The sequence below is a fragment of the Trichophyton verrucosum genome (assembly GCF_000151505.1).
Source record: "Trichophyton verrucosum HKI 0517 chromosome Unknown contig00004_1.f1.exp, whole genome shotgun sequence".
Classification (NCBI taxonomy): domain Eukaryota; kingdom Fungi; phylum Ascomycota; class Eurotiomycetes; order Onygenales; family Arthrodermataceae; genus Trichophyton; species Trichophyton verrucosum.
Window position 1 is genome coordinate 14,835 of NW_003315634.1, and position 14,323 is coordinate 29,157.

The window sequence follows — 14,323 nt, forward strand, 5'->3', positions numbered from 1 at the left end:
ACTTGAAAAAAAATCTATTCCACAAGGTCATCGCTCTACCATCGTTCGACTTGAACTTTGCCAATTCCGTGACATAGACCGGACGCGGAATTAATCATCGTACAAATCCCGTATCTGAGTACCTTCCTCGGCCATCTCCTTGATTAAAGAAACGATGGCGTTCACGTCGGATATCTTAAAAGGTACATCATGGCCACCATCGTGACTATATACCCGCCGAACCGAAGCTGTGCACAAGTCTTGTGCAACCGCCGACTGCTTTCCAATATAGGGCGAGTCATACCGGCCGGTGACGTGGACTGTTGGTATCTTGATCCGGGCGTTAAGCAAATCCGGATGGACCAAGCGTGGGACTTCCTCCGTCTTTTTGGTGCCTAGGAAATCGACATTCGTGTTTGGCAAAATTAGCCCAACCCCCATTGACTGCATAGATAAGACTTGCTGCAGATACTGGGCAAGCTTCTGCTCGGATGGATCTTCCAGCTCTGTCATAAAGTCACCGTTGGGGAACTTGGACCGAAACGCTGCATGGTCGTCTGCCAGCCATCGACGCAGAAGCTGCTCGCAAAAGCTATCATCAGGCGAGACAACAAATATAGACGAGGACATGACAGCAAAGCAGAATGGCGAAGAAGCCTGCTTATTTTGCTGATCCAGCATATATGTTATCGCGAGGGCGGCGCCCAGACTAAATCCAAACACGCCGTCGAAAGGGCCGTGTTCTCTTATAAAATTATCCAAGTAGTTGAGAGCCTGACGCATCTCAACTGGGGTGAAACCCGTTGCGTATGAATAGAAGGGCCCGGGGGCCCAAGATGGGACACCTTTGACACTTCAGCACTAGTTGGAGATGGGAAGATAGGTAGTTACTCGTACCTGGGCCTCTTTCACAGGGTATTCCTCCATCTAGAAATATAAACCGGTACTCTCTGCCCAATGCCTTGCTGAAGGGTGTCAGTTGCTCCTTCAGGAGCGAGGATGACGAGCCCAGACCGTGGAGAGCAAGGATTCTCATTTTCAACAGCTTTCCTATGGGCCAGCAAGATGTGTATTGGGTAGTCAGTACGAGGCCGCACGTCCGTACCAATTGGTTATCTACCTAGTTGGTGGTTAACTACTATTTTCCTTTTCTTCCAATGGTTACAACCTGTTAACTATCTGTTATCTACGCGTTGCTATCGGATCTTTCCATATGTAGACTACCCCCACTTGGAAGCCTCCGACGGGAATGCAGATTACCAGGAGGTTAATTAACACCCCCCTCGCGGATTGTGGTCGTGTTATTACTATGTGACGGTTGATCTTGAATGCCAATCTCTATCCCGCTACTCCCTGGTTACTCTCCCCGCCATCGGTCTCCAAACTGTACTCCGTGTCGGCAGTGCAGACACACAAACATGGCGTTAATGATCACCCACATCGTCGTGGGGTTGACTCTCATTTACATTATCCGAAAGCTCCTGTTTCCCTCAGTCGCACATCTCCCCAAGGGCCTGCCAATAATTGGCGCCAGAGAAGGAGACTGGTTCCCCTTTTCTCAAGCGGCATGGCGTAACGCTCTCAATCTCCGAGGGAATCTGTTAGAAGCCTATGCAAAGTATAAGGACCAAGCTACAATCCTACCTATTGCAGGACCCGGCGGTCAGATGTTTGTACTGCTTCCGGCATCTGAAACTAAGTTAGTCACCGACCAGCCCAAAGATGTGCTCAGCTTGCGCGAGGTTATTGTACAGGGACTCCTCTACGAGTATACTATATCCGACAGTATGCTCGTCTCACACCCAACACACACAAAGCTCATTACGACGACGTTAACAAACCAGGTCGGTAATCTCCTCCCTGGCTTGTCTAACGAAACCATTCAAGCCTATGAGGAGCAATGGGGGATCGATACAGAGTCATTTCGCGATGTTGGAATCTGGGACAGTATGGGTTCTATTGTATGCAGGGCAACAAATTATGCCTTCGTTGGACTTCCATACTGTCGCGACTCGGCACTGCTCAATGCTGGTCTCGGCTTTGCGCGGGCGTTACCATTCAGTCAGCTGTTGTTGAGCTTTACATGGAAACCGCTGCGTCCTTTGGCGTCATTGTTGTTCACGCTTCCTTGTCGATATTACGAAAGGCGGTTTACTCAGTTGCTTATTCCAGAGATTGAAAATCGCTTGCACAACATTGACAACCCTGCATCCTCGCTGTCCGCTGGGAAATCTCCTGATGAAGCAGAAAGGAAGAATGATTTTCTACAATGGTGTATAGAGCAAGCCAGAGAAAGTGGCAACCCTCGTATGTGCCGGCCCAGAACCCTCGCTGGCCGTATACTTCTAATGAATTTGGTCTCCATCCACACATCCTCCTTGACTATCACGAACGTCATGCTGGATCTAGCGTCGTCTACATCTGAAGTCCTTGAGGAGCTCCGAGCCGAGGTCGAACAAGTTTTGGATGAATGTGGAGGGCAGTGGACAAAGCTGGCACTGAATAAGATGGAGAAGCTCGACTCGGTTCTTCGTGAGAGTGCCCGGATTAACACCCTGATTGCTGTTGGGCTTCGTCGCAGAGTTGTAGCGAAGGAAGGGTTCACTACGACATCTGGTGTCCATTTAGCCTACGGTAACTTCTGCGCTGTTCATAACCTTGGTGTTGTCCATGACCCAGATGTGTATGAACAGCCAGATATATTCAAACCATTCCGCTTCGTTGGTCTGCGCCGCGATATCAACAGCGATGACCCCAACCAGGACCATGTAGATCGAGCACGCTTGACATTTGCCGCTACTGGGTCTGATTATCTTGCTTTTGGCAACGGTCGTCAAGCCTGTCCCGGCCGATTCTTTGCGGCTAGCGAACTCAAACTAATGTTGGCATATGCTCTGGTATACTACGACCTGGAAATTATGGACTCGAGACCCCCTGACAGATGGATTGGAGTACTGCGCATGCCATCGTCCAATGCCAAGCTACGGGTACGCCGCCGAAAGCGCTAGTTAACTTTGTTAGGGAACTTTGTCCCCGGAGGAGTGAACCTAAATTAAACTCGTTTGATTATATAATGGAAAGTTTAACAATGGGCAACATTTGTATCATGTGATTAGAACTTAGTTTGAACCTTAATTTAGTTTTCCAGCGCTCGCGAAAGTGAGGTTGCTATAGTCGTGTCGGCTTCCTTCTCACAACCATTCCAGAATAATCCTTTCCAGCGACACAACCTAAGAAGGCGATCTTCTGATGTCCGATTCGTGGTTTATCAAAGTTCGAGAGAGCTTTTCTTAGCACTTACCAGTTATATGGCTATGTAGTTACACAATTACTCCATAGTGATCACAGCCCTGAATCGAACTGTTCCCTTCACCATCGCATCTGAGGAAGTTGTTAGCTACACCATGTCCCAACTTGTGTTGGCGAAAGGAACTTACCATATGCTTCCTGGACCTTTGCAAGTGGGAATTTTTCCATCATGCAATTGATATTCTCAAGTTTCGTGAATTCGATGGCATCTTCGGAGTCCGTGGCGTGGCCACTGGGCCAACACTGAACACTCAGACCTCGGCGTACCTGGTTCTCAGGTCAGTTGATTGATTCTTCAATAATTGAAAATGCATAATAGCCAATGCGAGCTCACCATTAGACCGGTGTTAACTGTGATATCCCCAGGGACTGTAAGGGTAAATCAGCAAATTTTCAAGCTTAAACCAGCGCCCTACCCCTAAATGACTTACTGGAGAGGACCAGAAGCTTGCCCAACATTCCCAATCCCTTGAGAAGTGGTTCGACAGCCCTTCTACTCGGTGCGGTCGAAACGATCATATCTGCACCTCCAATTGCCTGCAACTGCTCGCCAACATCACCTTTGCCGCCATCGATATATATGTGGGCCCCTAGCTCTTTTGCAAACTTTTCCTTATCAGAGCCTCTAGACAAGGCCACAACACGATATCCGAATTTGTTTGCATATTGAATCGCTAGATGACCCAAGCCACCGAGGCCCTGGATAGCGACTGTCGAGCCGGGCATCAGCTTCATGTTGCGCATCGAGTTGAAAACCGTTACTCCAGCACATAGGATGGGGGCGTATACTGCTGCGTCGACATCTGCTGGAACTCGCACACCAGCTTCGGCACGGAGCAGACAGTACTCAGCATCTATATACTCGGGTTAGCTTTCTGGACCTGGAACAATATGGGAAAGACGCTACATACAGCCACCTCCCTTGTTGACGCCATTGATCAATTCGTTATCACACATTTGGTAATAACCTTTCTTGCACTGTCTGCAAGTGCCTACAGTTCCAGTCAGCCTTGGGAACGGACTTCCCTCCCGCGGAAAGACATGGTGCTAACCGTCATGACCGCCATGCCACGCTCCTCCAATCCTATCACCAACTTTCCACTGTGTCACTCCTTCACCAATTGCGGCCACGTGCCCGATGATTTCGTGTCCTGGCACTCGGGGGCTATAAGGCAAAGCTGGTTGTCAGTCCTATATTATCAAACCGATAATGTATAAGCAAACTTACAGTCCAGCGCCCAGACCGTCGTTCTGTACGTATACATCAGAATGACATACACCACAAGCCTGCACCTTCACCAACACCTCCCCATTTCCCGGAGGTGTCATTGGCACCTCTTCGAGGACCAATGGGGCGCCTTTTTCCTTGAAAATGGCTTGCTTGAACGTCTTCGGAATATCCATCTTTAGAGAGTAGTATATCTTCAAGTATCAATTTTGGACCTCTTCAATCAATTTGAACTGCCTCGAGGTCTAAAGAAAGTGACTATTAATGAGGGGCAATACTAGATTTTATATACAACCAGCCCAAAACCAGTTGGTTGTGTCATCTGTGGCACAGCAGACCGGATTTACATTCCACCCCCGCACAGAGCCCGAGCTCGGGGGATATGCCTAAAGTCCGGGCTTCGATTAGTGAAGTAGTCATAAGCCGTATTAAAACCTATTGGTTGGCTTTTTTTGATTTACTCATTGCAGGCTGATCATAATATGTGGAAATCTGGGAATGATGCGTGGGGGTTCCCTGAATGCCGGGCTCATTATAAATGGGCAGCGACATGGCTGCGGAGATAAGGATGGGACATGGCAAAAAAGGAGTTGCATCCATCCGGCCCAGCTCACGATTTGCCACCGTTCAGACCTGTAGCTCGCTAGCATTTAAATCAAGCTGGACAAGCGGTTTACCGAGAGAGAAGCATTAGTACTACTCTCGATATCCACAACGTATGGACAATGTCTATGGTGAAGTAGCGATAATAGACGGAAAAGCTTCGAAACGCCGTTGTTTATGTAGTATGTTCCCATAGCTGAGCTTTCTCAATGCGGTTTCCAAGGATCACGGGGATTTGACAGTTATGCATCTACATGTCTCTTGTACAGAAATCACGACTGTGATCTCTTTTGGTCCAATAATCCAATTCCAAGCTTGACGGTGTTTACGGCGATAGGGAGCTGGGGAGAGCTTGAGCTGGACCGACAACGACGAGACCCATTACATAATCAGGCTAGTAACGGGGCCAATATATTTGATTTGATAGGTCAGTGATATAATAGTGGCCATCTTATTATGTCATCCAGTTTTCCCTTCCCTTTTTTTTTTTTTTTTTTTTTTGGGTTTTCCTCCTCTGCACATTATTTGACCGCAACATCTCCATACCAAGAGAGATGCAGGACAGCATTCTTCAGCACGAGTCAAAGTGATGTTTATTTCCACTTGGCTTCTGTTCTTCAGTTATACCGTGGATATATTTCTCTCAAGATTTACGTGGTTATATCTGCAAATATTTACTACCGATCAGTTCCTGGGAGAATATATAGCCTCAGGTGTTGTTGGCATTGGAAAGGATTGATTCTACATACATCTCGGTTTGCTCGAAACGTGTAATTCTGGGAGGACGTTCTGTGTAAACTTCAAGCTACACTACGTATTCTAATAGCAGTACTAACACTCAATATATCTTTGTATCTGGTTCCATAGTATATCTACGCTTTGATATGGAAACCGTGCGGACAATAAAGTATACCGAGCCGATATATAATTGTTCATTGTTTACTTCATTTCGCGAGAGCTCGTACCTAGTAGGTCATATTGGGAACTGGCTCGTGCCAATATCTGTCGGAAAATTAACCGATTGATAGCAGTGAACTTGGGTATATGGAGGCCCTAGTTTCATACGATACACTTTTATCATCACAACACGGTCCACCAGCTTTAGTCTGACACCCGATAGATAGATATACACAGAACTCCTGACGCCTAGTATCTAGAAATTTCGTATGAGCTAAACGGGACGCAAGGGCTGTGTTCTAACAATTACCCGGCAAATAAGAAAAGCACTAGTACTAGGCGCAATACTCCCTTTTATATTGATATTGCAGCACAGGATTTCAGGAAACATCCGCCCGCAAAAGCAACTATCCCACATGACTACTCCAACAGAGGGCCTCTGCCTTGTCCGTTTACTCCAAGGCTTCTACCATCGTCGCCTTTCTTTTTTGTTGCCCCCCAGTCTGATGCTGACCCGGCAGTCAGCTGCTGAAAAAGCCGCCCGGAGTTGCTGCCGGCCCGGGCCAGATGACACATCACGTGACCGGGTCAGGGACCAACCTTCCGCGCTCAGATTTTTTTTTGCTCCGAATTCTTCCATCTCTTCCCATATCACCAACGCTCTCAACTACTCACCCTCTACTCTCCCCCCGTCCACCCGCTCTTCTGCGTCTTGCGCATTCATCACCGTCGCAATGGCCTCTGCTTCCGCTGCTCTGGCTCAGGCCGTCCCCGAGAAGAAGCCCGAGGGCGTTGCCCTGTACGCTCGTTTCGCCTTCGCCGGTGCTGTCTGCTGCTCCGTCACCCACGGTGCTTTCACTCCCGTCGATGTGTATGTTATCCAGCCCTTTGGAATCAATTGGTCGTGATTATACTGACAGATCCATCTCTGAACAGCGTCAAGACCAGAATCCAGCTTGATCCTGCCACCTACAACCGTGGTATGATCGGTGGTTTCCGCCAGGTCATTCAGAATGAAGGTGCTGGTGCTCTTTTGACTGGTGTCGGCCCAACCTTTGCCGGTTATTTCCTCCAGGGTGCATTCAAGTTCGGTGGATATGAGTTCTTCAAGAAGCAGTCTATCGAAATGCTCGGTCTCGAGACCGCTCGCCAGAACCGTGCTCTTGTCTACTCTGCCTCTGCTGCCAGTGCCGAGTTCTTTGCCTCCATTGCCCTCTGCCCTCTTGAGGCTACCCGTATCCGTCTTGTCTCCCAGCCTACCTTTGCCAACGGTTTGATCAGTGGTTTCGGCAAGATCCTCAAGAACGAGGGTGTTGGTGCCTTCTACAGCGGATTCGGACCTATCCTCCTCAAGCAGTAAGTTACAGAAAACTTCCCTCTGGTATGGCGCCAAACATAGCAACAGGGAGAGACTAACGCTGAATGTACAGGATCCCCTACACCGTCACCAAGTTCGTTGCTTTCGAGAAGGTTTCTGAGACTGCTTTCTCCTTCCTCGACAAGTCTAAGCTCTCCGACGCTGCTCAGACTGGTGTCAACTTGGGATCTGGTCTTATGGCTGGTTTCGCTGCTGCCATTGTCTCTCAGCCAGCTGATACTATGCTTTCCAAGATCAACAAGACCAAGGGTCTTCCCGGTGAGGGCATCGTCTCCCGTCTCATCAAGATTGCTGGTGAGCTCGGCTTCCGTGGTGCTTTCGCTGGTCTTCCTACTCGTCTGTTCATGGTTGGTGGTCTTACTGCTGGTCAATTCGCCATCTACGGTGACATCAAGAAGGCTCTTGGTGCCACTAACGGTGTCGAGATTGCCAAGTAAGCACTCCATCGCGGACATTTAAAAATTTCGCATGGTTTAGATAGGTGGTAGGAAAATGTTTTGGTATAGAAATGAGGGTGGCTATATCTTCAGCCATTTTCATTTTTTTTTCTTTAAGTTGGAGAGACGGGCTCCCTTTCTTTCATTTCAATCACCCTCCCTTTTCTCAAGATGCGGTGCCCTCCACATCCTCCGCAACTTTAGTGTATAATTGCATCGGGCCGGCCAAAACCAACTGTACACTCTGGCGGGCGTTATCATCTTGTTTCAATGACTGTAATAGACTGTTTCCTTGTGCTTTAGATTTCTAGGTTGTGCAGGCGGTTGCTGCATGGCTTTTCTACAATCCAGAGACATTGATGTTATGTTTCAATTTGCAGATGCTCTAACGTGTGGGTTCTAGTTCGTCGTTTGCTGTCGAGATTAATTATGTCACAATTGCCCTGCCGCGGGATTTCTCTACAACTCACGTTGAATCGACATGCCCCTTGAATAGCGATTGTCGCTGAAATACCCAATTCGATGCCGTTGAAACATCATGAGCCTTTGTGCAAAGGGTCAAAAACCTTGATCATATGGTAACTGAGTTGAACCTGGGTCATCAACTACAGCCTATCTCCATTCATTTCACACCTGGCGTTAACGAGGCGCTTGCGGACCATGGGATCCCTCTTCAAGCTTTGCAGAACAGACAATCACGTTCAGAAACTAAAGCGTTTATCTTGGTTAGCGATTTCATCCATCCAACAACACATGCTTTACTTCTAGGTCGGGCCGCGGGAAACACTTACGAGAAGCATTCTGTGTGCAAGTATAGCTCTTTAACGTCTCCAGCTAATACTTTCTTCTGTGCTTCTGCCGCCGCATTGCGAATATCGTGGAGCATGGAAGGTGGACCACAAACAACAATTCCAGCCGATTTTCCGGCGGCCTGCTCCGCCAGAGAAGCCACAGCACCGGCCAGGCATGGCCGGCCGTGCTCATGTATAATTGAAGAATCCTTCTCTCCATTTAAAGTTTGATCCATCCCGCTAGACGCATATTCTTTTGACATACTAATACAGCTCTGTAGAGGGCTGGTGATCGATGTGGTATGTATTAAGACTGAAACAATTGAGCTCGAAGGGTAACAAGAAACCAATGCCCTGATTCTTTCTTCGTACCACTGGGCCATTAGCGAAGAACGGGCTGCATAAATAATCTTGAGTGTTTTCCCCTCAACCTGGTCCGCTGAATCCGCGGTCGCGCAGGTCCTTAAGACGTCCTCCACGATTGGAAATGAGAATGCAGCTCCAGATCCACCAGTAATGATGAGAATGGAGTCGAACCTTGCCATTGACCCGGAACTTACACCACCGTAGGGCCCTTCAATCAAAACTCTTAAATTAAGGGAAGAAACATCTCTAGCAGCATTTTGAAGCGATTTGGTTAGCCCTTCGTAAGGCTTGGCATAGACGGTCATTTCATTCGTCTTATTCGAGGACTCTGCTTGGGGTAACGAAGCGATTGTAAACGGATGTGCTGTTAGGCAGTGAGCCCCTAGACCGAGGAATCGGAGAAACATATGCTGTCCTGGTTTCCATGAAATCGAGGAAGTTGTTGTAATGCGGATCAAACCACAAGGAAGAACGTCGACTGTCGCGAGACAAAGTCGGTTGATGAAAAAAGTCCGAATTTGAGCAAACATAAGGCAGGGAAGATAGACCGCGGCCGTTGCGATAAAATAATCCCTACGTAAATTGTTAGCACTAGGTAAAAGCGTCATTTTTACTGTAGATAGCCATTCGATAAGATATTACCATGAAGTGAGGCGGAAATCACAGTGTATAAAAAGGAAGATAACGTAAATTATGGCTGCAAAAAGATGGGTGGCCTTGAAAAGTTCATAAAACCGTCTCCTACTATTTATTAGTTCTCGAAGTAGTGGTGTCTCGCGAATCTGAACATACCGTATAATTGGCAACGAAAACCATGTCAAATAGGCCTGCAGAATAATCGTGACAACTCCTGTCCAGTAATGCATAGACGTTTTCCATTTTTTTTGCATATCCCCACGCTGGGTATGGTAAATGATGAATGGACACATATGAACCAGTCCTAAAACGAACATAACCCAACTTGTCCATTGATGGAAGATCTGACCAAAGAGTTAGATGATCCTTCACTTTGGATAGGGAAATGGCCTTAAGGGTTAAGGACAGTTTAAGGGGTTAGGGACATACTTGAATTTTTTCGTGTGATGTCCCAGTTAACGCCGCGATAGGGTTCGCTTTAGACGCAAGTGCTCTGATTTCATAGTTAGAGCGGCCTTCTCTTGTGGAGGTCAAGAATGTACTGACATTGTAAAGGGAAGAAGCCCAAGAGCGATCCATCCTGCCCTAATACCAAGCGGTGGACTGCCACCAAAAACAACCTCTTTGGTGTTTGGCCAGTAGTACGGCTTTGGCCCTAAGGTTAGGACTAGTATAGGATATTAGCTGGAGCCGAAAATAATAGCATCTGGTCAGGAGCTTACCTGAAAAGAAGATGATTCCGGCAGAAATGACCAGCATTCTACCAACATTCGGTGACAGACAGGCCAGGAACGGTATGCGGAATCCCCTGTAAACACAATACCTCACGAAGCCCTTGGGCTTTTGTAAGAACTTGTCGATGAAACTCCGGGAGGTAAATCTTCGCAACATATATGATAACATGAATACACAGATGACAGCACACATGAAGTAAACTGTGGCTCTCGCGTAAACAAGATCGGATGTATACCTAGAGAATGATGCGACATTAGTCCAAAGTCGCCATCCTGGGCCGCAGACTGCACCCGTACCAATATACCCAGTAGCCACTTCGAAATTCACATTGTGCTGGTGTTAATTTACACTTGTCTTTCCTTGACGAATGTAGTTGCAATGGGCTTGACATCCAAGGGAAGCCAGTAGGCTTTGGCTTGTGTGCTGTATGATGCTGCATCATAATTATTATGGCAATTTAGACTTTGTACGCTATTTTCAGGAATAGAAGATGTAGTCGATTTGACCAGCGATCACGGGTATCATATGTTGTATTTTTAAAACTGTCACAGAGAAGCAGTTTTAAGGGCATTCTCAGGGGCTCGCTGCATTGAGCGATCGGGTATATGAGATGTAATACTGCCATCTTCATTAATTATGTGCTTCATCTTGCTTTCCTGAAGTAAGTACCCTGTAGTACTGGTACAGGCCGAATGGAAAAGAACTTCCTGTTCTCCTTGATATAGCTATAGCCCAACCTGCTATATCCAATCATGTTTTCCGCAATTCAACCCAATGCATAACAGCGATGGGGCTGGCTCCAGTTTGAAAAAGAAATAACAGGCTTAACGTTTTTGCAGTCAACTTGGTGAGCAGATTTGAGCTATGAGACGCAGCCGTAGAAAATTGTGACAGTGATTCTAGGCTTCGGCGGGAATGTTTACTCCGGCCGACTGGTGCTGTGGTTCCGGGACATCGGGGAGGGGCCGAGTGGCTTTGATATAAGGCTGCGAAATTAGTACACCTTGCCGGTCTGCCTCGAAGGCAACCCGGTTCAGGCCATTATTATAATCCCCAAGGTATCTCAATAACCAGGCGAGTATCCAAATAGTGTATGGTCTATTTGTCTCCCGACGTGATCGTTGAGCGTTGTTGATTTTTTTGCAATTTGCAGCCGCACAATGCCCGAACTACAGTAACCACCAACAGATTAGTAAGCAAGTTTAAATCACGTGAACTTCGGTCTGACTAAGCAACTTTCGGGCTTTTGTGGCTTCGATCAACGTTTGCGGCTTGCTCGCGGGCGTTCCTCTGTCACCGCAGCTAGTTATAACGAACCTCCAGAAGGGAGAGCCATGGGGGATCTACTGGGATAGGAGGAAAGCGCATATGCATACTGCCATGACATATTATTACTACCTACCATGTTTTCAACCACCCTCAAGTCGAAGTCACCTTCGATATCAAGCTCCATAGCTATCGTGTGCGATAAGCAGGCTACAACATATCTATCTGCCCCCAATATAAATTTCCGCCGTTCCTCCATTCTACCGTCATACCAACGATCCATTCACTCACGGCAGTTCCAGCCTTTCGTCCCTCCTAGCCCCGAGTCCCTCGGAAAGCCCGGCCGTGCAAAGACATACCCTCGAACTCTCAAATGGCTTCGACGGCTCTTTTACACAGGCGCATCTCTCGGCGCATTGTATATCTTGGATAGCCAGTTCAACGCTTCCTGCATCACTCGTACCACTCGCACATTCGCACTTGGCCTCTTCGTTGCTCTCGACTATAAAATCAACTTCCGTCCTAACCCTCCACTAGCAAAATCTATCGCAGCTGTGCACGCTCGGAGTGCGGAGCGTCTCTCTGTACTACTTCGTGAGAATGGCGGATTATACTTGAAAATTGGCCAGGCAATAGCCATGCAAGCAGCCGTGCTTCCACCAGAATTTCAGAAGATGTTCTCTCGTATGTTCGACGATGCCCCACAAAACGATTGGAAAGATGTGGAGAAGGTTATCAAAGAAGATTTTGGAAAATCAGTTGAAGAAGTATTTGGAGTTAGCTTTGATGGTGACCCGAGCCGTGGAGTCATGGAACGCACCGCCAGAGCAAGTGCCAGTGTAGCCCAGGTCCATTGGGCCAGGCTGGCAGATGGGAGAGAGGTCGCAGTTAAAATACAAAAGAGGGAGATTGCACGCCAGGTGGAATGGGATCTATGGGCATTCAAGTACGTATGCAGATGCCAAATACCCCTACCCAACCTGCATCAGCGATGTTAAGTAGAAGCTAACAATTACAGGGTCATCTCGTACCTCTACTCCAAAGCTTTTGACATACCATTTTATAGCCTTGTTCCATTTGTATCAGAACGACTCTTCTTGGAAACGGATTTTGAGAACGAAGCCGATAATGCGGAGCGTATGGCTAAGTTGATTTCCAGTGAACCACGTCTGCGTGATAGAGTGTACATCCCAAAGGTGTACCGCGAACTTAGCTCGAAGCGGGTTATGACTGCTGAATGGATCGAGGGAGTCCGGCTATGGGATAAAGATGCTCTGACTCGACCTTGGAGGGGAGGCTGGTACCAGGGAAGCCCAGGCTGCCATGGAGCTGCTCTAAAGGCATCGGACGGCAAAGCACCTCCTCGCCGTGCTGGCGGTCCTGCTATTATTGACAAGATAAAGCCGGACCGTGACTATTGGAAAGGGAAGAACGGCCGTGGCGGCTTGGGCTTGTCACTAAAGGAAGTCATGACTACCATGGTCGATTTGTTTTCTGCACAAATGTTCCTTTGGGGATGGCTTCACTGCGATCCACATCCTGGAAACTGGTTTGTCCGCCGACAGCCTTCTGGGAAGGCTGAGCTGGTTCTCATAGACCATGGCCTCTATGTCCATATGGACCCGAAATTCAGGCATGAATATGCCCGCTTCTGGAAGTCGTTACTAACATTCGATAATGCTGCCATCTCTGAAATAGTTCAAGGTTGGGGTGTTAGAAACCCGGACATGTTCGCATCGCTTACCCTGTTACGGCCTTATGAAGGGGGCGAGCACACCACGTTCAAACAATTAGAGGGGCTGAGCAAACGGGAGAGAGCCGAACGCCATTATGCAGCTCAACAAGCCATGAGTCAGGCTATCCGTGATTTCCTCGGAGATGAAACGAAGTGGCCTCACGAACTCATATTTATATCCCGGAACTTCCGCATTGTCCAAGGAAATAATCAATATCTAGGGTCACCTGTGAATCGTATCAAAATAACAGGAACATGGGCATCCAGAGCCCTAATAGAGTCTCCATATCTCACCCTCTCTGAAAGGCTCAAAAACTATGGACGCCATATCATATTCAAGTGCGTCTTGTTTACATCTGATGTCTTCTTTTACTTCACCAAGATCAAACAGTTCCTGGGCCTTAGTGGTGGAATGGAAGATGAGATTGAAGCCCAGTTACAGAATATGGCAAAGGATATGGGCGTGGATCTAAGCCAGCCCGTGTTCGAAGGCTAAGCGTTGGTCTTTTTGATTTATTGTGTTCTTCTCTTCGCTGGCTGGAAGGAAGAACACATTCTCTACCACTTTATTACAAGGAGCTCTTCCACCATGTACAATATCACTCTTCCCTTCTGTGTACTAAACTGCAGTGAAATACGGAGTAATGCATTCATTAATGCCGTCATTGGTTACCTCGGCATTTCTGCTTAAGTGGTTTGTCGCGCCTTTCGCGTATTTAAGTTTGGCTGGCTTCAACTAACTAGCCGCGACCTTGGAATCTAGTTTCGATCTGACGAGGATCTCAAACCATCATCTTTCGTCGCGAAACCTCTGGGTGTTTTCGATTCGAAACAGCAGTTTTAACCAAACAGATCGATCGCTTGCAGGAACAGGCGTTCGGAGAAAATGTTCCGACTGAGATTAGGTCTCTTCTCGTTTCCGATATACTTTCAGGGCCATTCTGGGGCCGTTTGAGATGATCA

The 14,323-nt window shown here is 47.6% G+C and overlaps 6 protein-coding genes across 6 annotated transcripts; 3 read left to right on the forward strand and 3 right to left on the reverse strand.

The window, feature by feature from the left end:
* Window positions 1-90: 90 nt before the first annotated feature.
* Window positions 91-1,015, reverse strand: TRV_00065 (EF-hand calcium-binding domain protein, putative; the record flags this gene model as incomplete). The annotated part of the gene is made up of 3 exons (XM_003025692.1): window positions 91-205; window positions 284-767; window positions 877-1,015. The coding sequence occupies 3 exons, from the start codon at window positions 1,013-1,015 to the stop codon at window positions 91-93; spliced, it is 738 nt and encodes a 245-aa protein (XP_003025738.1).
* A 382-nt stretch (window positions 1,016-1,397) lies between these two features.
* On the forward strand, window positions 1,398-2,987 carry TRV_00066 (uncharacterized protein; the record flags this gene model as incomplete). The annotated part of the gene is made up of 1 exon (XM_003025693.1): window positions 1,398-2,987. The coding sequence occupies one exon, from the start codon at window positions 1,398-1,400 to the stop codon at window positions 2,985-2,987; it is 1,590 nt and encodes a 529-aa protein (XP_003025739.1).
* A 320-nt stretch (window positions 2,988-3,307) lies between these two features.
* Window positions 3,308-4,692, reverse strand: TRV_00067 (uncharacterized protein; the record flags this gene model as incomplete). Its single annotated transcript, XM_003025694.1, has 6 exons — window positions 3,308-3,360; window positions 3,417-3,531; window positions 3,623-3,657; window positions 3,720-4,142; window positions 4,341-4,453; window positions 4,517-4,692. The coding sequence occupies 6 exons, from the start codon at window positions 4,690-4,692 to the stop codon at window positions 3,308-3,310; spliced, it is 915 nt and encodes a 304-aa protein (XP_003025740.1).
* Window positions 4,693-6,522: 1,830 nt separating this feature from the next.
* Window positions 6,523-8,042, forward strand: TRV_00068 (uncharacterized protein; the record flags this gene model as incomplete). The annotated part of the gene is made up of 4 exons (XM_003025695.1): window positions 6,523-6,887; window positions 6,953-7,372; window positions 7,447-7,827; window positions 7,901-8,042. The coding sequence occupies 4 exons, from the start codon at window positions 6,523-6,525 to the stop codon at window positions 8,040-8,042; spliced, it is 1,308 nt and encodes a 435-aa protein (XP_003025741.1).
* Window positions 8,043-8,618: 576 nt separating this feature from the next.
* TRV_00069 (ferric-chelate reductase, putative) lies at window positions 8,619-9,293 on the reverse strand (the record flags this gene model as incomplete). Its single annotated transcript, XM_003025696.1, has 1 exon — window positions 8,619-9,293. One exon carries the CDS (start codon window positions 9,291-9,293, stop codon window positions 8,619-8,621), a length of 675 nt encoding a protein of 224 aa, XP_003025742.1.
* A 2,469-nt stretch (window positions 9,294-11,762) lies between these two features.
* On the forward strand, window positions 11,763-13,856 carry TRV_00070 (uncharacterized protein; the record flags this gene model as incomplete). The annotated part of the gene is made up of 2 exons (XM_003025697.1): window positions 11,763-12,571; window positions 12,644-13,856. The coding sequence occupies 2 exons, from the start codon at window positions 11,763-11,765 to the stop codon at window positions 13,854-13,856; spliced, it is 2,022 nt and encodes a 673-aa protein (XP_003025743.1).
* Window positions 13,857-14,323: the final 467 nt, after the last annotated feature.